The following is a 19126-nucleotide window of genomic DNA, read 5'->3' as shown; positions in this document are numbered from 1 at the left end:
AAGCACCCTGGCGACGTTTAAGGAGCTTTTGCGCTGGAGCCTTAGAAGGAGCAGCAGCACGTTGCTGCCGTTGGAAACCCACGTGCCAGTTTTGCCACCTGGTGCACCTGGGACTACCCAAACTGGCCCCTTCTGAGTGACCCTCCTAATTTCCCCGGATTGGAAACACCTGCGTAAAGCTGCAGCTGAACGCAGATGACCATGAAATGACACAGGCAGGTCTGAGCCCCAGGTAGAACAAGCAGTTTTCCTTTAGACTGTCCTCAAGAAGCCTCCCAGAGCAGAGGCACGGCAAGGTGGAGAACCTCTCTCTGGAATGAGCATTTTTACCTCCATCATGACCCATGATGAAGTGAGGAAAAATAAACCCACAGAACCCGACCTGCAGATGAGTAAAATAATTCAACACCCCCACCCCAAGCCCAAACACAGACCCCAACGAGCTGCCCTTTATCAGAAAGCAGGTGAGGCAGACCCCAGGAGTCACAGCAGCGTGGGCTTCATTTGACTGTATTTAAATAAAATAATAAAAAAAGGAGTGGGGGGCAGGGAATAAAAAGAGAACAGGCACTAAAACTCACTGACTGCTCACACCACCATGCACCCACTGAGCCCCCCAGACAGGTGACAGCCTCTTCCCTCACCCCACCGGGCTGTGGGGCATGTCCCAGACCATGAGAAGCTGTTTCCAGGTGGCAGCCTGACAGGAATGTTGACAAAAGTCAGCTCCCAGACAGCAGCTGAGCTGCTCCATGCTCCCAGCAAGACCCAGAGGAACAGAGAGAGGGTACCCAAGAACCACCAGGCCATGTCCCACGCCCACCACAGCCTTCCCCCCTCCATGGTGGGCAGTCTGTGCTGGTGGGGCTCAGCTCTCAGAGCTTCTTCAGGCGTCTGTACATTTCCCTTTTGCTCTTCTCGCCAGCCCAGGTGCGGCTTTTGGTGCGGAACCTTTTCAGGTCCTCTTTGAAGTCCTCGTGGTGCATGGGCCGATAGCTCTGGGGCTCGCAGAAGCTCTGGGGAAAGAGAATCATAGGATTGTTTGGATTGGAGGAGACCTCAAAGCTTGAGTCCAACCATCAACCCACCTCCACCGTGGCCATTAAACCGTCCCCGAGTGCCATGTCCACACAGTTCTCCAACACCTCCAGGGATGGGGACACCACCACCCTCCCTGGGCAGCCTGTTCCAATGCCTGACCACTTTTGCAGGAAGAAAAATCTTCCTCATGTCCAAGCTAACTGGTTCCAGCCTCCTTTCAGGGAGTCTGAGAGAGCCAAAAGGTCTCCCTTCAGCTTGCTTTTCTCCACATTGAACAACCCCAAGTCCTTCAGCCACTCCTCACCAGACCTGGTCTCTGGATCCCTTCACCAGCTTCAGTGACCTTCTCTAGGCATGCTCCAGCAACTCAGTGTCTGCTTCTTTCAGCATGTCATGGGAACCAACAGAGCCTTGTAGCAACCACTCAACTCACAAAAATCAGATTGCACTGGGGTGGAAGGGACTCTCCCAAAGGTCATCTTGTCCAAGCCCCCTGCAGTAAGCAGGGACATCAACTACATCAGGGTGCCCAAGGCCACATCAAGTTTGACCTCCAATGTCTCCAGGGATGGGGACTCAACCACATCCCCGGGCAACCTGTGCCAGTATTTTGCCACACTCATTGTGCAGAACTTCCTCCTGGTGTCCCACCTAAACCTGCCCTGCTCCAGTTTCAAACCACTGCCCCTCATTCTATCACCCCAGGCCTTTCTAAAGACTCCCTTCCCAGCCTTCCTGTAGGTCCCCTTCAGATACTGAAATGCAGCTCTAAGGTCTCCCTGGAGCCTTCTCTTCACCAGGCTGAAGAGCCCAAACTGCCCTCAGTCACAGGAGAGCTGCTCCAGTGCTCTAATCATCTTTTTGGCTTCCTCTGGACCCACCAGAATAAACAGAAGCAGCCCCTCTCACCCACTGTAGGACATTCATACCAAAGCCAAGTGCTGCTCAACCCACAGCCACTGCAGAAGCAAACTGCAGTGACATGAGTCAGCCCTCACCCCAGAGTACCTGGCAGACACCAAGACACAACCCCAGTTTGTCAAGCATTCACTTTGCGATAGCACAGAATGAAGGAATGTTTGTGGCTCCCTGGCTAGCTCCTGGTCCTCCCAGCAAAGCATTAGAGGCTGCTGCTGGTTGTTCCATGCTGCCATCTTGAGGTCCTTGGTCCTCCTACCTTGATAGAGGGCTCCAGAACAAAACCCAAGCACCCACTGCTGCCAGATGCCAGAGAAAGCCAATCCCATAGGGCAGCAGTCATGGTCACCAACAGCAGCACCTCAAATGCTGGGAGATCCAGTACCCCTCCAGGAAAATCACATCTGGGTCCACCCAGCCAGCCCCATAGAGGCCTAAATGTCTCCTATCCCTCTGAGAACATGCACCAAGTGACAGAATCCGAGAGACACTCTGAAGTGCATGGGGCTGAATGGGACCAAAGTGCCAGGCAGGCCAGTGCAGCAGAGAGAAGCAGCTGGAAGAGAAGAATTCAGCTACTGACATGCTGAAGCAGCAGAAGCTCAGTGAAACACCAACCTCTGAGCATCAGAAAGAGCTGCTGAGCAGAATTAGAGACTGAAAACCCAAAACTGCAGCTTTTCAGGTTTGCTATTTTAGTGTAAATGTGAGACACTTGAGGTCTCTGTCAGACAGCAACTTAAGCCCAGCCTTTCTTCTCCCCCAGCCCTCTTCAATTCCTACTCTAAACAACACTCTGGGCTCTTGGTCATTCTACAAGGGCAGGGCTGTGTTTGCCTGTTGAGACAAGTGGGATAACCTCTCAGCATTGAGGTATAAAACAGGCCTCTGGAGCCTCACTCACCACCAGACGTTAAGGCATTGGAACAGGCTGCCCAGGTAGGTGCTGGAGTCACCATCCCTGCAGATGTTCAAGGAAAGAATAGATGAGGCACCTCAGCACATGGTCGTGGAGGTGCTGGGCAGAAGGTTGGACTTGATCATCTCAGAGGTCTTTCCCAACTTTAATGAATGGTAGACTTAGACTGGCTTTTAGGAGAAAATTCTTTACAGTGAGGGTGGTGAGACACTGGAGGAAGCTACCCAGGGAAGCAGTGGATGTCCCCTCCCTGGAAATGTTCAGTGCCGGGTTGTATGGGGCCTTGAGCAACCTGGTCTAGTGGAAGGTCTCCCCTGCCCACAGCAGAGGAGTTGGAACTGGATGATCTTTAAGATCTCTTCCAGCCTAAACCATCCTGTGAATCTATGAACTGCTCCCAGCATGTAACAGCACCACAAAACAGAGTAGGGAAAGCCACCCCAGGAAAAATAACTCTACTCCAGAGCAAAGGGTGAAGAAGCAGGCAATGCAGCAGTGTTTAGCTGTGGTTTCCTCTCTTCTCAGTGTGGAGGAGATGAAGAAAAGGCTACTCACACGGCACCGTAGGAAGAAGTCCCTGTAGCCACCCTTCAGGACGTACAGCTCTGGGTAGTGGAGGTTGGGGTACTCGTTGCCCAGCCTGTCCCGTTCCCTCACAAACCGGCACCTGCAGCAAGGAGAAATCCCACCTCAGACCTTGCATTCCACAAACATCATGGGACAACAGCTCCCACCCAACCTTCCCACTGCTCAGGTTACAGAAATCACATCAGGAACAGGCTAACAGGCCACAAGCTGTGCCTAACTGGTGTTGCCTTTCCATCTCTAAGCACAAGTGGATGAGGAAGGGGCTGTGGTTGTGTCTACCTGGACTTCAGTAAAGCTTTTCATGTTCTCTCCCACAAGATTCTCCTAGAGAAACTGCCTGCTCACAGCTTGGATGGGTTGACAATTTGCTGGCTTAACCAGCTGATGGCTAGGCCCAAAGACTACATGGAATGAAGTTATCTCCAGTTGGTGGCTGGTCACCAGTGGTGTTCCCCAGGGCTCAGCACTGGGGCCAGGTCTCTTCAACCATGATCTGGACAAAGGGACTGAGAGTCCCTCAGTCAGTTTGCAGATAATGCAAAGTTGGGTGTCAGTGTTGATCTGCTGGAGGGTCAGGGGAGATCTACAGAGGGATCTGGCCAAGCTAGAACAATGAGTGATGCAAATGGGATGAGATTCAACAAGGCCAAGTGTAATGCCATTGGGTTGCACCAGCCCCACAATGGCTTCAAGCTGGAGGCAGAGTGGCTGGTAACTGCTGGTGGAAAAGGACACAGGCAGGGGACGTTGTGACAGCAGCTGGAGATGATCCAGCATGTGCCCAAGAACAGGCTGCCCAGAGCAGTGGTGGAGACCCCATCCCTGGAGGGGTTTCAAAGCCATGGAGATGTGGTGCTGAGGACATTGTTTTAGCAGTGACCTGGGAGTGCTGGATTTATAGTTGGACTCCAGTGTGCCAGCCCACCATAACCACCACCACTCATGTCAGTGGCTGTGCCACATCCCTGACAGGGGTGACAACCAACATCTGCTCATGGTAAACTCTGGCACAGCAACTGATGCCACCCTGAAAGCTTGCTCTCCCCCAGCACAGCAGCAGGTCCCAACCCAGGGCTGTGAAAGAGAACTCACATTCGAGGGCCTCGCTCTGAGGAGAACTCGCAGTGGAACACAACGATCACTCGCTTGTTTTCAGAGGGCTGGATTGGCTTCTTAAGCAAGTAGTCTTCCACATCTTCCTCCATGTGCAAGTTCACAGCACCCTGTGAAGACAGAGGCACAACTGAGCAGAAAGTGGAAGAGAATCAATAAAACCCATCCCAGGTCTGTGCAAGCTGTTTCCTCATCTTAAGTGTCCTGGAGGAGCTCTGGTAGCTCTCTTCAGCATTTGGGAACAGCTTCAAACACAAGCCTGGCCCAGGCTGCCCAGGGCAGTGGTGGAGTCCCCATCAGCCCTGGAGGGGTTTCAAAGCTGTGGAGATGTGGTGCCAAGGGCCATAGTTTAGAGGTGACCTGGCAATGCCAGGGTAATGATTGGACTGGATCTTAGAGGTCTTTTCTGGCTTAAATGAATCAGAGATTCTATGATTCCATTTAAATTGTTGGTAACTTGATTTTAGCTTCCCTACATACCAGGATGCTGGGCACCAAGTGTTCTAGAACCATCTCCCTGCTTGCCACATAGGCCACCTCCTCTGCTTAAGGCAAGTGGAAGGAAAAGTCACTTTTTTGTTCCTTTTGAGGGAAAAGTCACTTTATGAACCAAGTGTGAGTTCAGTGTCCCGAGATTCAGGCTGTGCATGGGGTTTAACAGGATCACAGACCCCATTGGGGCACTAGAGCACCTTGGCTCTAACATCCACACAGTCTCAGATGCTGATGAGTCAAGAGCAACCCCACAGGGCTAAGCAACCTGCTGCATCTTCAGACACCTCCACACTGCTCCTGTGTGGTCAACATACCTTGATGTGTCCTCCTTCATACTCATAGGGGTATCTACAGTCAATGATCACACACTTCTTGATGAAGCTGGCAAACTTCCCAGTCAGCACAGACACAATCTGAAACAAAGCCCCAGAACTCAGTTGGTTTCAGATCCTTGTATGTCATTCCCTCACCCAGCAAAGCACTTTTGCTGCTGGCCCTGGAGGACATACCATTTCTGAGTCAATGTACTTTAAATCTTGATGCTTCCCATCGACAGTGTGGAATAAATAAACCTGCAAGAGAGAGAGCAATGAAGTGAAGGAATTCCAGGAGTGAGACACGAAGGACATAGCCTGGTGTCTATTCTGGAACATGCTTTGTGGGCAAGAATCTCTTCAGCAAAGCTCAACCAAGTTCTAAAAATCCAAGGACAGAATTTTATTTTTTAGCTCCTGTTTGAAAGATCTTTTTGAATCATTGCAAATGATTTGGTTTGTGTCCAACACAAAGCATCCAGCTCACAACAGCCTTCCCTAGTGATTTACTACCAGTGTTTGAGCAGGTTCAGAGGGGGCCATGAAGATGACAGGAGGGCTGGAAGTCCCCCTGCTGAGGCCAGGCTAAGAGAGGTGAAGTTGCTCAGCCTGGAGAAGAAAAGCCTCTGGGGAGACCTTAGAGCAGCCTGCCAGGATTTGAAGGGGGCTCCAGGAGAGCTGGAGGGGGATTTTGTAGAAATGCATGGAGACAGGATGAGGAGTCATGGCTTCAAACTGGAAGAAGCTGGATTTAGATGAGACACGAGGAAGAAATTCTTCCCTATGAAGGTGGTGAGGCACTGGAACAGGTTGTCCAGAGCAGCTGTGGAAGCTCCAAACCTGGAAACGTTCAAGGCCAGGCTGCATGGGGCCTTGAGCAACCTGTTCTACTAGGAAGTGTCTCTGCCCACGGCAGTAGGTTGGAACTCAGTGATCATTAAGGTCCCTTCCAACCCAAACCAGTCTGTGGTTTGGACTGCTGAAGAAGGGAAATGCTTTACTTGAGCTAGTTTGAGACTAGTGAAAGATCCAAATTACCACTTAAATTACCTTGGAGAAGTCCCCAATGAGGTCTCTCTGATCACTATCCAAAATGCTTTCAATCTCTGCCGTGGAGGACTTTGTCTTCATCGTTTTCAAGCTCTGGAAGACAACAGGCTAAAGATCAACACCAAAAGCAGACAGCAAAGAGAGCCTTTCCCCATGACAAAAGTTCAGAGGTTACTCTGAAGCCCTGAACTACATCTCTCCAGCTTTCTCTTTGCATGAAGGCAAAACTTAAGCTCAGCACCATGCCAGTACTACTTCAGCTCCCCCAGATCTCCTGCACCATGCAGAGAAAACCCAGTTTTGCTGGAAAGTCACCCCAGAAAGCTCAATTGTAAGCCTTCAAACTAGACACCCATGTTAATTCCCCTGACTACAAAACTGGATGCCAGGCCACCAACCATTGAGTCCTCAGAAGGTGCTCCAGGCAGGCTTTTCCTCTTCTTGCTTTTCCCTGGAGAGTTCTCTTCCTGGGATCTCTCCATCCTTTTCTGGGTGGTCCTTCCTACACCACCAGGCAGAGATGAAGAGCCAAACAAGCGGCAACGCTTGGCCTGCAAGGAAGAAGAGTTGTCTCAAACTAAGCAAGCCTCAGACTTTGAGACTATTATAAATGTTGCCTTCTCTAAGATTCTGCCACTGCACAGCAACAGCAGAAGGTTAAAAAAAAAACATCACCCAAACTCAGGATCTTCATCTCCAGCAACACTCATTTCTTGTGCAGATAGGTGATGTGTGAACAGTGTGCCCTTCTGCTCTGCCCTAGGAAGGCCACAGCTGGAGGACTGGGACTAATGCAGGGCTCCCCAGTTCAAGAAGCACTGGGAATGACTGGAGAAAAATCCAGTGGAGGCTGGGAAGCTGCTGAGGGGCGTGGAGTATCTCTGTGAGGAAGGCAGGCTGAGAGAATTGGGGCTGTTGAGCCTGGAGAAGGGCAGACCCAGAGGGGATATTCTCAATGCTCAGCAAGAGCTAAAGGGACCATGGAGGGCAAGAATATGGGGACAGACTCTTGTCAGTGGTGCCCAAGGACAGGACAAGGAGCAACAGGCACAAACTGGAACTCAGGAGGTTCCACCTGACCAGAAGGAGAAACCTGTTGTTGTGAAGGTGATACAACCCTGCCCCAGGTTGCCAAGAGAGGTTGTGGAGTCTACTCTTGAGAAATTTCAAACCCATCTGGACATTATCATCCTGGGCAAGCTGCTGCCAGTGACTCTGCTTTAGCAGGGGCTTGGACTAGAGGTGCCTTCCAACCACTGCCATGATGGGGTTTGGACATTTATCCCTATTAGCTGACAATTTATCAGCAGATTAAGGAGCTTTATTGCAGGCATCTAAACACTCTTCACAGTCTATTATCAGAAGGTGGAGCTGCAGGCACTTCAGGCGAGGCTGTGCAGGATGTCCTGGAGGCACATCAACAAATATCTGATAAGAGGAGCTAAGATCTTCTCACATTTATCAAGTGGGTTTGCAAACAAAAGTTAATACCTGCACACACACACAATGAGCATTGTTTCACACTGCCAAGGCCTACCAGGAACAGGCTTTGGAGATAATAGAACACAGTGGAGATAGGGAGTTCATGCCAGATCTTGTTTTGTTGCCGTCAGCAGGGGTCACTTGTCCCAGGAGTGAGAACTGCAGCCCAGAGCTGTGGGCCCTGCCCCGGCGTGCTCTAGCAGAACACTCACCCTATTGTCCGCTTTCCTCATGACCAGCGGCGCGGTCCACAGGCTCGACACGTCAGATGGCATCTCCTCGTCGTTCTGGGGAAGAAAGGAAGTTCATTCTCCTCTAGCTCACTATGGGCAGGGAGTGTAAATGCAGCTTCTGCACAGCCTGGGCAAACGCTGCTGCAGCATCTGGCCAGCAGAGTTCTGGGAATTTCATTCAATCAATGAAATAACTGAACCAAGCAGAGATATGCTGCAGGAGGCAAGTTCTGTCCAGTCACTGATGGGTTAACAAGGATGTTCCTCCAAAACTTTACACATTTCCAACCCAGCCAGCAGCAGTCTTCTATTGAAGTGGCTGAAAAGCAAGTTATCAGCTCCAGCTCTTTTAGCAAGCTGCTACAAACAACATCATCATTTTGAGGCACATCCTTCAGCTTCCTGATGCAGTTCTCACCTGCCAACAGGAACAGCAGCAACTCTGACCACAGGTGCTGGTCACTCCCATTATCTCTCACTGTCTGCCCCAAGGAACCAGCAGACATTGAAATTTGAAGAGCTAGAAGAGATCTTCCTTACTATTTAAGAGTTCCCACACCGAGCTCTGCTAGAACACACATATACCACAGACATGTGCTGGCAGACTGCCACAGCTGAGTTGGAAATGTCACAGAATAGTTTGGGTTTGAAAGGACCTTAAAAAACATCCAGTTCCAACCCCCTGCCACAGGTGGGGACACCTCCCACTAGCCCAGGTATCTCAAGGCCACATCCAACCTGGCCTGAATAGCTCCAGGGAGGGGGCATCCACAACCTCCCTAGGCAACCTGTTCCAGGGTCTCCTCCCCACCCTCACTATAGACATAAAATATCCATCCTATTTCACTCCTACCTTCAAATCTTGGTCATCCAGCAGCTCTAGGAAGCCATCATCATCTTCACTCTCAGAGGAAGGCAGAGAAGAGTGCTGCAGGAAAGCTGACCTGTAGTTCTCCTGTTGACCCATGGGCAGCTGAGAGAAGACAGTTTTAGTAACACTTCCCCTCTTCCCTGCAGGATGGTGCAACCCCAGGAGTGATGCCAAAGCTCTCGCTCCACAACTGCGAACACAGTGACCCCATCTGAGTCCCAGTACTTCTGTTTGATCCCTCCATCAGCAGAATGCTTCATTCACCTCATTAAGCACCAAGCCTCTGCTCTGGCAGAAGCTCTGCAGCAGAAGTGCAAAGGAGTGACTGGGATAGTGTCAACAGGAATAAGAATTTACATAGACTCTGAAGCTGATACGCACAAGGTCAAGAGTGCTAAGGAGGATCAAAGACTGTTTGAGTTATAAGGGACCTTAAAGATTCCAACTCTTGCCATGGGCAGAGTTGATCCTGCTAGATCAGTTTGGTCAAGGCCCCAGCCAACCTGGCTTTGAACACCTTCAGGATTGGAACCTCCACACCTTCCCTGGGCAACTTGTTCCACTGCCTCTCCAAGCTCATGGGGAAGAATTTCTTCCTGAAGACTGATCTAAATTAGGAGGAAACTTTTCACCCCAAAGCTTAGCCCCCAGCTCCCTTTCTGTGCAAGGAGCCATCATTTCTAAACAATAGAACAAGGTGACATTTCCTTCCTTCCTGGACAGAAGGCCCAGTTACATGACCACAGTTGGCTTCACAGTTTATATATTGAGGCAGATGCACCTGGAACATCTGCTTTAAGAGTAAAGCCAAACTGAATTGCTCTGTTTCACACCTATGTCCACACTTCTTGATTTACTGCACCACATCCTCTGCAGAGACTTGTGCTGCTGCAGGACAATCCAAGTTTCAAACCTCTGACCACCCCAACAGCCAAGCCTGAGGAGTTTCTTATCTGTGAAGTTTTGATAACCCATTATGAAGTTGCTTTAGCTGGCAGCTGCAGAGAGGTGATTAACAGCATTGTCTGAGAAGAATCAGGATATGGTTTCTTTCTCCCAGGTGGTTGGTGTGCAGAGGAATAGGTGAGAACTGGTTGTGAAGAGCTCTGTGACACTTACCATCTGAGCTGGAGATGAATTCTGCCTTGACCCAGGAACACCTTTTCCCTCCCTTACATGTACAGGACAACGAGAAGCTGGTTTGTTTGGCTTCTTAAACTCAAACGATTCCTGGGTTTAGAAAAAAAAGGAGCAAAGTGATAATTTGACCAAGCTTAGACACAGTGGGAGCTGCTGTGATTGTTGAAGCTTTTTAGTTCTTGTCAAACTACCTGACACCAACAGGAGCAGCCTGGAGGGGAATGTTTTCAAAGTCAAGATGTTACACTAGGGATTCAATCAAGGTAATTGAGTTTTTTTCCTCTTGTTATCACCTACACAGAATCATTCAGGTTGGAAGAGACCTTGGAGGTCAGACTGCTCAGGGAGGTCATGGATGCTCACTCCCTGGTGGTGTTCAAGGCCAGGCTGGATGAGGCCTTGAGCAACCTGCTCATGGCAAGGGGGTTGGAACTGGAAGATCTTTAAGGTCCCTTAAAACCCAAACCATTCTATGAATCACTCACAAGTGCAAGACCTGTGCTTGAGTTCCCCTAAGAGAAGCCAGGCAAAGCTTTATGGCTGAACCAGAGCCATGCAGAGTGAGAGAAGCCCTTTTCTACCCCATCTTCTTCTGGACAGGTATCCTAATTAATTCTTTTGGTGGGAATTAAAGGTGTGGGTTGGTTTCTTCTCCCAAGGAAGAAGCAAAAGGACAAAAGGACACTGCCTCTTCCAGCACCAGAAAAGCAGCACTTACATTCTCCTTATTTTCATCTTGCTCCAGCAGTTTAAAATCATCACTTTCCAGAGAGTCAGAATGGTTCCTCTTCAGAGCAGGGCTGGATCCCAGGAGGCTTTGCTACAATGTCCACACAGAAGGGCCAAGTCAGTTTTGTGCAATTTCCTCTTTGCAAAGCCAGTGAATAATGGCTGCAGGACCCATGTCCTGAGCTACAAGCAGGAGTCTTTTGTGCTGACAGCTGGTGCAGGTACCAAAGGCCTCAGCTAGGCCAGTGACAGGCCGAGGTTTCACACCAACACCAATGAGGTCTTGAGGTTAGGAACTGCAGGTTTCATTAAACACCACAGCAGCTCTTCTTGAAGCCAGAAAATTATGGCACATATTTAGCTAAAACCCACTTAAACCACCCAGAACTCCTTTAATATTTACACCAAGACCACCCTCACTTACCGGCAGTGAATGGATTCTTCTGAACGGTATCCGAAGGCTGCAACCACAACAAAAAAACCACCAAGTCTTAGATCAACGTTTTGTATTGCAAAAAAAGCAGCAAGATGAATAAAACACACTCTTTTTCCACCCCTCCACAAGCCCCAAGCAAAGAAATTCAAACAGAATTACACTTACTTTATCCTGCTGGACTCAATAATTGCTTTCTCAAACCTAAAAGCAAGAGACACAGCCCCAGAGTTAGCACCAAAAGACAGCAGACCCAAAATCAACCTCATGTTTCAGGCAGGGAGCTCTAAGCAGAAGCAAACAGGTTTCCTGCAGACTTTGCCTTCCTCAGAAGCTGTCCTATAGGACTTCAAGGACCTTGTCTAGTTGTTCAAACACCAGCTAGACTCCCTCCCCAACACAATTCCTTTCAGCATCGCTTGGGCAAGAAGCTCAGTTGAAGGAGTTAAAGCCAGTGAAGCAAGGACCAAAGGATGAAGGTCATCTGGGTCCAATCAGAGACCAAGGGCATCAGCTCCCCAGCCCTAGGCATAGTAGATTTGAGACCAAAAAAAACTTAAAAATCAAATTATCCTGGCTTGGATCAGCAATGGTGTGACAAGAGGAGCAGGGCAGGCCCTGGATTGGGCACTGCTGAGGCACTCCGGTCAATTTTGGGGCCCTCACTCTAAGAAGAATATTGAGGGGCTGGAATGTGCTTAGAGAAGGGCAACAAGGCTGGTGAAGGGTCTGGAGAACAGGGCTGGTGAGGAGCAGCTGTTATTGAGCCTGGAGAAAAGGAGCCTGAGGGGAAACCTCGTGGCTCTCTGCAGCTCCCTGAAAGGAGGTTGGCACTAGATGGGGTTGGTATCTTGTCCTATCACTTGCTCCTTGGGAGAAAACAGCCTCAAGCTGCTTCAGGGGAGGTTTAAGTTGAGCATTAAAAGGAAATTCTTCACTGAAAGGGTTCTCAAAGTCTGTAACAGGCTCTTCAAGGAGGTAGGACAACACTAATCTAAGAATGGCAGAATCCAAGCTCGCAGCAACTGCTTGCTGTCTGTTAAGGCACAAAGCACAAATACGGTGTAGAGTGAAGACTGCAGCTTGCATGGAAGCTGGTGCAGCCCCAGACTCCTGGCAAGGTGCCCATGTCACCACCCAGAGTTTGGCTGGTCCAGCACCGCAGTAACTCAGAGCCAAGACTTGTTAAGCGCTCTAGGACACAGAGAAGCCACAAAGCCCAGCACCTCTGGCTGCAGAGCACTACAGCTTCTAGCGGCTGAAAGAGCCCACTGCACATGTGCCAGCAAAACAGAAGCCACCTCAGGCCTCATGAGCCCCAGTTTGGTGGTGGTGAAAGGTGAACCACCAAAGTCAGGCTGAGCATATAGATACATACGTTTCCTCCATGATATCATTTGAGGTTGCAGGTCCAGGTGAATCCAAAGCACAACCTACAGAGGAGAGACACTGTTTATCTCCTGAGTATAGCCAGGACACAGCAAGTATGGGATGCTGAGTTTGGATAAGAAACTGATGTAGAAGGCCCCATCTGCAGCCTCAGCTCAGTGCCAAGTCCACAGCAGTTACAGATACTGCATCTTGCTGGGTTAGCTCTAAGCAGGTGGGGAAAACAAAAGCAACTCAAAAAGCCCTTCTAGCCCTGAACATCCACAGAATATGGGACACTCTTGGCTTTCTCACACACAGCTCTCAACACACAACTTACTCCTTTAGCAGGTTTTAAGCCACGGTTTTATTACACCTCTTCACAGGAAGGAATTTTGGGCTCATTCCAGAGTGTCAAAAGGCCATTAACACTTGAGGGTGCTGGAGGTGGCAGCAAGAGCTCCTTGGCCACAATCCAAGTGGAATATTAAGCATGTAAGTACAAACAGCAAACCTCCTGAAGCACAGGTCCCTGGGGCAGTTTTGTATCACAGCATTGCCAAGCCCTAGAGGAAGGCAAACACTCTACACCTTCATGGCAAGGCCTGCTGCTGCTCCAGTGACCATCTAGATCATTTAAAACTACCAAGAATCTGCCTAACAGGACAGGGATTGGTCTCAGCACAGCAGAAACCTTCACCATGAGAGAGACCTTCTGTATTTCCCATCTCCAAAACCAAGAGGCAAGAAGGACATGCAGAGCTAGCAAGCTTGGTTATTCTGACCCACTTTGGGATTTGTGAGCTCTACTCTTACCTGAGCAGCTCACAAAGCTCCTTTGAAGGCTGGAAATACCTATGCAGAGTCAGCCTGAGACACTGAATTGAGTATCAGAAGCTTCTCTGCTTCTACAAGTTAGGGGGTAAAAGCCTGGTTCATTTTCACTGACAAAGTATCTCAGCTACAAAAAAAACAACCAACAAACCACACTTCTAGGCAAGGCTCAGCACTCAGGTGCAGCTTCCCAGGTTTCAGATAAACAACCAGCCACAAAAAAGTCCCAAAGCATGGTCCAAGCCCCTCCTCAACAGCCTTGAGCACAGCAGGTTAGTACAAGCTGGGTTTGCAGAGAGAAGCCACAGGGTGATGACATGCTCTCAAAGTTATCCCAGAGTGAAGGACAGAAGCTCACCCTGGGCCCATTCAGAGCTGAGTGCAGATATGCAACAGGTCCTGACAATGATCAGGGAAACAAATCTCATTTTCTAGCCCTCAGCCTCAGACAGCTAGAAACACTCACAGGTCACCCCAGATTAGGGAAGTCTCCCATCTGTGGCTGTCTTCAGCAGCCTTCACCTTCATTCCCCTCTACCTAAAGACAGGCTGATACACTCAGGATCAGGAGTTGAGCCACCACCAGGCAGGGTGCAGAAGATGAAGGCAATCAGAGAATGGTAATAAACACCTTGCAGGAGCACAAAGCCTGACAGAGTAACAGCCTCATTCTGAGAGGGATCCAAAGCAAAAAGCCACCTCTGGCAGAGTTCCCCCGTGGAGGCAGAACCAGTTTTTCCTCCGTGTCAGCTCCACTGCTAACGTACTGCAGGGTAATCAGAGAGAAAACAAAACCACCCACGACCCAGTGGTTTGAGCAGTGGTTTGGCTGCTTTCTTCCTTTGATGAGCATCAGAACGAGGAGTGGCTGCAGGAATTGCAGGCAGGCAAACAGAGGGAATCTTATCAATGCTTATCAATATGGCTTCAAAATGGAAGAAGCTGGATTTAGATTAGGCCTTAGGAAGAAGTTCTTCCCCAGGAGCGTGGTGAGGCACTGGAATAGGTTGCCCAGAGACACTGCAGAGGCTCCAAGACTAGAAGTGTTCCAATCTGGATTGGATGAGACCTTAAGCATCCTGGTCTAGTGGAAGGTGTCCCTGCCTGGGGGTGAGGAGTGGAACTAGATGATCTTTAAGGTGTGTTCCAACCTAAACCAACCTTTGGCTCTATGATATCTAAAGAGCAAGGGGCAAGAGGCTGGGGCCAGAGTCTTGCCAGTAGTGCCCAGTGAGAGGACAAGGGGGAAATAGGCACAAACCAGAACTCAGAAGGCTCCAACTGAAGCCAAGGAGAAACTTTTTGGTGTTGCTGCCCAGAGAGGTTGTGGAGTCTCCATCTCTGGACAGATTCCAAACACCCTGGCCACTGTGCTGCTGAGTGCCCCTGCTTTAGCAGAGAGGGTGGGCAAGATGATCTCCAGAGGTCCCTTCCAAGCCCTACCATGCTGGCATTCTGGGATTAGTTCTCTACCCAATCCCTGGAAGCCATGGAGATAGAGGATGCTTTCCATGCCTTACTCATCCTGTATGGGCTGGGAAAGCCCTACCTGAGTCTGTTGACTCCGATGACACCGTCCGCTGCAAACCACTGGTGTTGGTGTTCTTGCTCTCCAGACCTTGCTCAGTGTTTTCACACTCACTGTAAAGGAAGGGATTTGGATTAAACAAAGTGGCTTCAAAGCAGAGACAGGCAGAGGCATCTGAGACAGTAATTATCATGGTTGCCTTCTGGTCACTAAGGTTTTCTTTATGACCCGAGCTTATGCTTTCAAAAGCAACAGCAACATCAACCTAGGAGGTTCCAGAAGGAGAAGCTTCTTTGTTGTGAGGGTGCTGGAGCCCTGTTCCAGGCTGCCCAGAGGGGTTGTGGAGTCTCTTTCTCTGGAGAGCTTCCAAACCCCCCCTGGGCATTGTGATCCTGGGCAGCCACTGTGGGTCTCTGCTTTAGCAGAGGGGCTGGGCTGGATGATCTCCAGAGGTCCATTCATGCCACTCGATGACTCAGAGCCTGAGTGACAGTAGCTCCTGGACCAAGGCCTGTGCAAGCCCAGGCAGGGACACAGCTCCTGCACGGCTGCTGAGCCCCATCACACACGGGCAGGAGTCACAGCAGCTCCAGTACAGACACACACCAAGTGCAACCCTACTCTGTAGTACCCTAAATTAGGGAAAAAGCTCCCTTCCTGTGACTCCTCCAGTACATGGGTTAATTAAAAACCCACCCCAGGGTGCAAGCTACAGCCTCAAATAATGAGTACAGAGGGGGCTGGTTTAGAGGAATCCCAGGAATCTAAGGTGGGGGGAAGGATCATAAAGCAAGCAGATGATTGCAGAAAGGAGAATGATCTAAAAACAGCAAGCAAAGGACAAATACCAGGTGAGTCACCAAGACCAGTGCTGGCCAGGGCAAAACAGGAGCAAAACTGAGACGAACTGCAGAGGTTACTGCAGGAATAATGAGATCAAAGGAGCTGGAGACTGAAGGAATAGCAAAATGGGATTGAGCAACTGCCTGGCTGGAGTTGTGGGGAGGCAGGAGCAGTAGAGCCAGAGCCTAGAGGCTGCAGCAGTTCCCATGTGTGAAACTGGAGAGAATGGGGGTGCAGGAAGCAGAAGAGGGTGGTAAGAATGGTTGAAGTACCTGGGACACAGGCTCCCTTTACAGCAGAGAGCCGAGCTGATGCAAATAACATGGCATGGAGAATGGACACAAAAGGACCAGCAGGAATTTGTGAGAGTGGGAAAAGAAGCCAGGCAGAGTCCAGAGCAGAAGATGGTGGCACATGGTGGGACACAGCAGACAGAAGATGACTCACAACACGGGAGCCATTGCCACTTGTGGGCCAGAAGAGCAGGGACTACTAGGAGGCTGAGTGAAGGGTAGCCCAGCCTCAGGGTCCCTAGAAGAAAGGGGTAGCAGCGAAAGGAGATACGTGCCGGGGTGAGGGGAAGCAGAAGGTGGGGGAGCGAGCAGAGCTCTGCAGGGGTGGAGACATCAGGAATGGATGGAGGCATCAGGAGAGGCGGGGGTGTTAAGAGAGGGGTGGAGGTCCCACGTTTGCCAAGGCGGGGGAGGGGGGGCACAGAGGAAAATTCCTGAAGGCCTCATTTCGGGGAGGGGGCAGGGAGAAACAGCTTCTCGAGACCTTGCTTTTTGTGGGAAGGGTTAGAAGAGGACCCCGAAGCCTCAGTTTTAAGGGAGGGAGATATTTAGAAGGAAAGAAGGCAGAATGGGGTCTTCTAGGACTCACATCTGAGGAGAGATGGAGATTGAGAGACTCTCCAGGCCTCCACTGTGTGGGGGGGAGGCAAGGAGAAAAGACCCAGGAAACTTCACCTTATTTTGGAAGGGAGAAGAAAAGATCTGTGACGCCTCCATTTTTAGAGGGTGAGAAGGAGGGCAAAGGAGGTCCCTAAGGACTTACTTCTAAAAGAGGGGGGGCAGGGAAAGAAACTTCCTCGAGGTTCTGCAATTCAGGGGTAGGTAAAAAAACACTTATTTGAGACCTTTATTTTCTGCGGGGGGGGAGGGGGGTCGTGCTAAAGACCTCATTGAGGCCTCGCTGGAGAAGGAGAAGAGCTCAAGGCCTCACTGCGGAGGGAGCAGGGGTGCGGGGGTGTAACGGAAAAATAAGAAAGACTCCGCAAGGCTTTGTTGTGTTTGCCTTTTACCTAGTTAAAAAAAAAATAAAACAAAGCAAAACACGAAAAGAGCTTTCCCAGGCCTTATTTTGGATGCGGAGTGAGGGAGAAAATGTCCTTGAGGCCTCCGATAATGGGAGGCAAAGAGGACAGAGGCCCGAGGCCTCCCTTAGCGCCCCGGACGGAAGGAAGAGGGGAACAGGCCTTTGAAGGGACACCTAGGGAGGGGGTACGCGGCAGGAGAAGCGAGGGAAGGGGGGGGGGAGTTTTTCACTCACCCTCTTCCCAGCTGCTCCATGGTGATGCGAAGATCGGAGACCGGCGAGAGGTCGGCTGGAAAGAGAGACTTGACCACGGCTGGTGAGGCTGGAGATTTTGGCGAGAGAAGGAGAAGGCGGCGGCGGTAAGAGCCTCCCCGCGTAGGATCCATGGTAGATGAACGTCCTGCTGTCAGCGCGGCCCGCACCGCTTTGACCCCAGCTGCTACCCGTCGGCCGCTCCAAAGCTGGCGCCAAACTGCCCCTCCGCCAATCAAAGCGCGCCGCTCTGAGGGGGCGGGTCACTGGCCGTGCTTGTCCCCGCCCACTTCCCTCGCACCCACCAATAGGAGCGGCGACTCGCGCCGCAGTCCCCGCCCTCGGCTGTTGCTGGACGCCGCTCCTGCCCTATCGGGAAGCCAGCCAATGGGGTGGCTCCGAGCTAACGGGGAACTCGATTTCCCAGCACGCAACGCGGGGCGGGCCGAGCCGTCGCTGGCTGCCCCGCGCTGCCTGCTGGGAAGTGTAGTTCCTGCCTCCCGCTGGTCTCCCGCTGCAGCCGCCCCGCGCCGGCGGGGCAACCGGTTAACGGGCAAAGGTGAAGGAAAGAAAGGTATGGGCTCAGCAAGTAACTGCGCCTCGGTGCGCCGAGGAACCTCTCCTGGTCATCTGATCCTCAAATCAAAGGTCTTCGTGAGAAAAATAAATCTAAGGGAAGCAGTGGCTGCTCTTGTGAGGTGTTCAGTGAGAGAGAAAAGAAACCAGGCGAGAAACACGCACCTGTTGGAGCAGAGCAATGCTGAGAAGGCTGGAAGCCCTCCTCTGCTGGGAGAAATGGGGGTGTTCATCCTGGAGAAGGCTCCAGGGAGACCTCCTGGTAGCCATGCAGTGCTTTAAGGGGCTACAGAAAGCTGGGGACAGATCTTCCTGGTGTGACAGCACGAGGGGGGGTGATTTGAACTAAAATAGGGAGATCCAGACTGGAGACAAGGAAGAGATTTTTGACAGGGAGGATGGTGAGACCCTGCCCTAGGTTGCCCAGAGAGGTAGGAGATGCCCCAACCCTGGAACCATTCCAGGTCAGGTTGTCTGGGGCTCGAGCAACCTGCTCTAGTAGCAGATGTCCCTGCTGACTGCAGGGGGGTGGGCTGCATGACTTTTAAATGTCCCTTACAACCCAAACCACTGCATGGTTTGATTCTACGCCTACAGCACTTAGGGCTGGTGGAGCAGCAAGAGTGGGAGAAGGCACAGCATGCTATCAGCATGAGAGATGTAGAAAGCAGGAACACCTGGGCCAAATGACCTTTGCAGGCCATGCTTGTGTCCTCTGCCATCAAGAGCCTGTGATATTTATCCAAGCACTGCTGTTTGCCTTAAAAATGGATGCATGCCCAGCTTCCCAGAGGACCCACCTTGCCTTTTCCCTACCTTGCCTCCTCCCACATTTGCAGAGCAGGATGCAGGTGGCTATGGTTGTGCTGTAGGAAGAAGACTCCTGAGCTGGGTCATCCCTCAGGCCAGTCTGTGGACACTGCAGGTCCAGCTCCAAAACACATGCTCAGACTTAGAGATGGAGAAACAGGGTGGAACAGTGAAGTGCTCGGGACACATAGCATGGCTCCAGCAGGTTATGTGCTGCTGAACCATGTCCCTGGCAGATTTGTTCTGCCATGTGTCCCTGTGGTGGAGTCAGG

General features: G+C 50.9%; 1 protein-coding gene across 1 annotated transcript; it reads right to left on the bottom strand.

Annotated features, from left to right (window-relative positions):
• Window positions 1–483: 483 nt before the first annotated feature.
• On the bottom strand, window positions 484–18592 carry CDC25A (cell division cycle 25A). The gene is made up of 16 exons (XM_064162475.1): window positions 17451–18592; window positions 15078–15169; window positions 12705–12759; window positions 11495–11530; window positions 11318–11354; window positions 10883–10984; window positions 10144–10254; window positions 9007–9126; window positions 8133–8207; window positions 6837–6989; window positions 6439–6531; window positions 5584–5646; window positions 5389–5487; window positions 4559–4689; window positions 3434–3545; window positions 484–1016 (listed from the first exon to the last, which is right to left on the bottom strand). The coding sequence occupies exons 1-16, from the start codon at window positions 17600–17602 to the stop codon at window positions 876–878; spliced, it is 1572 nt and encodes a 523-aa protein (XP_064018545.1). The 5' UTR covers window positions 17603–18592; the 3' UTR covers window positions 484–875.
• Between the last annotated feature and the right edge of the window lie 534 nt (window positions 18593–19126).

This window comes from Pogoniulus pusillus, chromosome 23, assembly GCF_015220805.1.
Source record: "Pogoniulus pusillus isolate bPogPus1 chromosome 23, bPogPus1.pri, whole genome shotgun sequence".
Classification (NCBI taxonomy): domain Eukaryota; kingdom Metazoa; phylum Chordata; class Aves; order Piciformes; family Lybiidae; genus Pogoniulus; species Pogoniulus pusillus.
The sequence above is the reverse complement of the archived record's forward strand: the minus strand, read 5'-3'. Positions and strand labels throughout refer to the sequence as shown.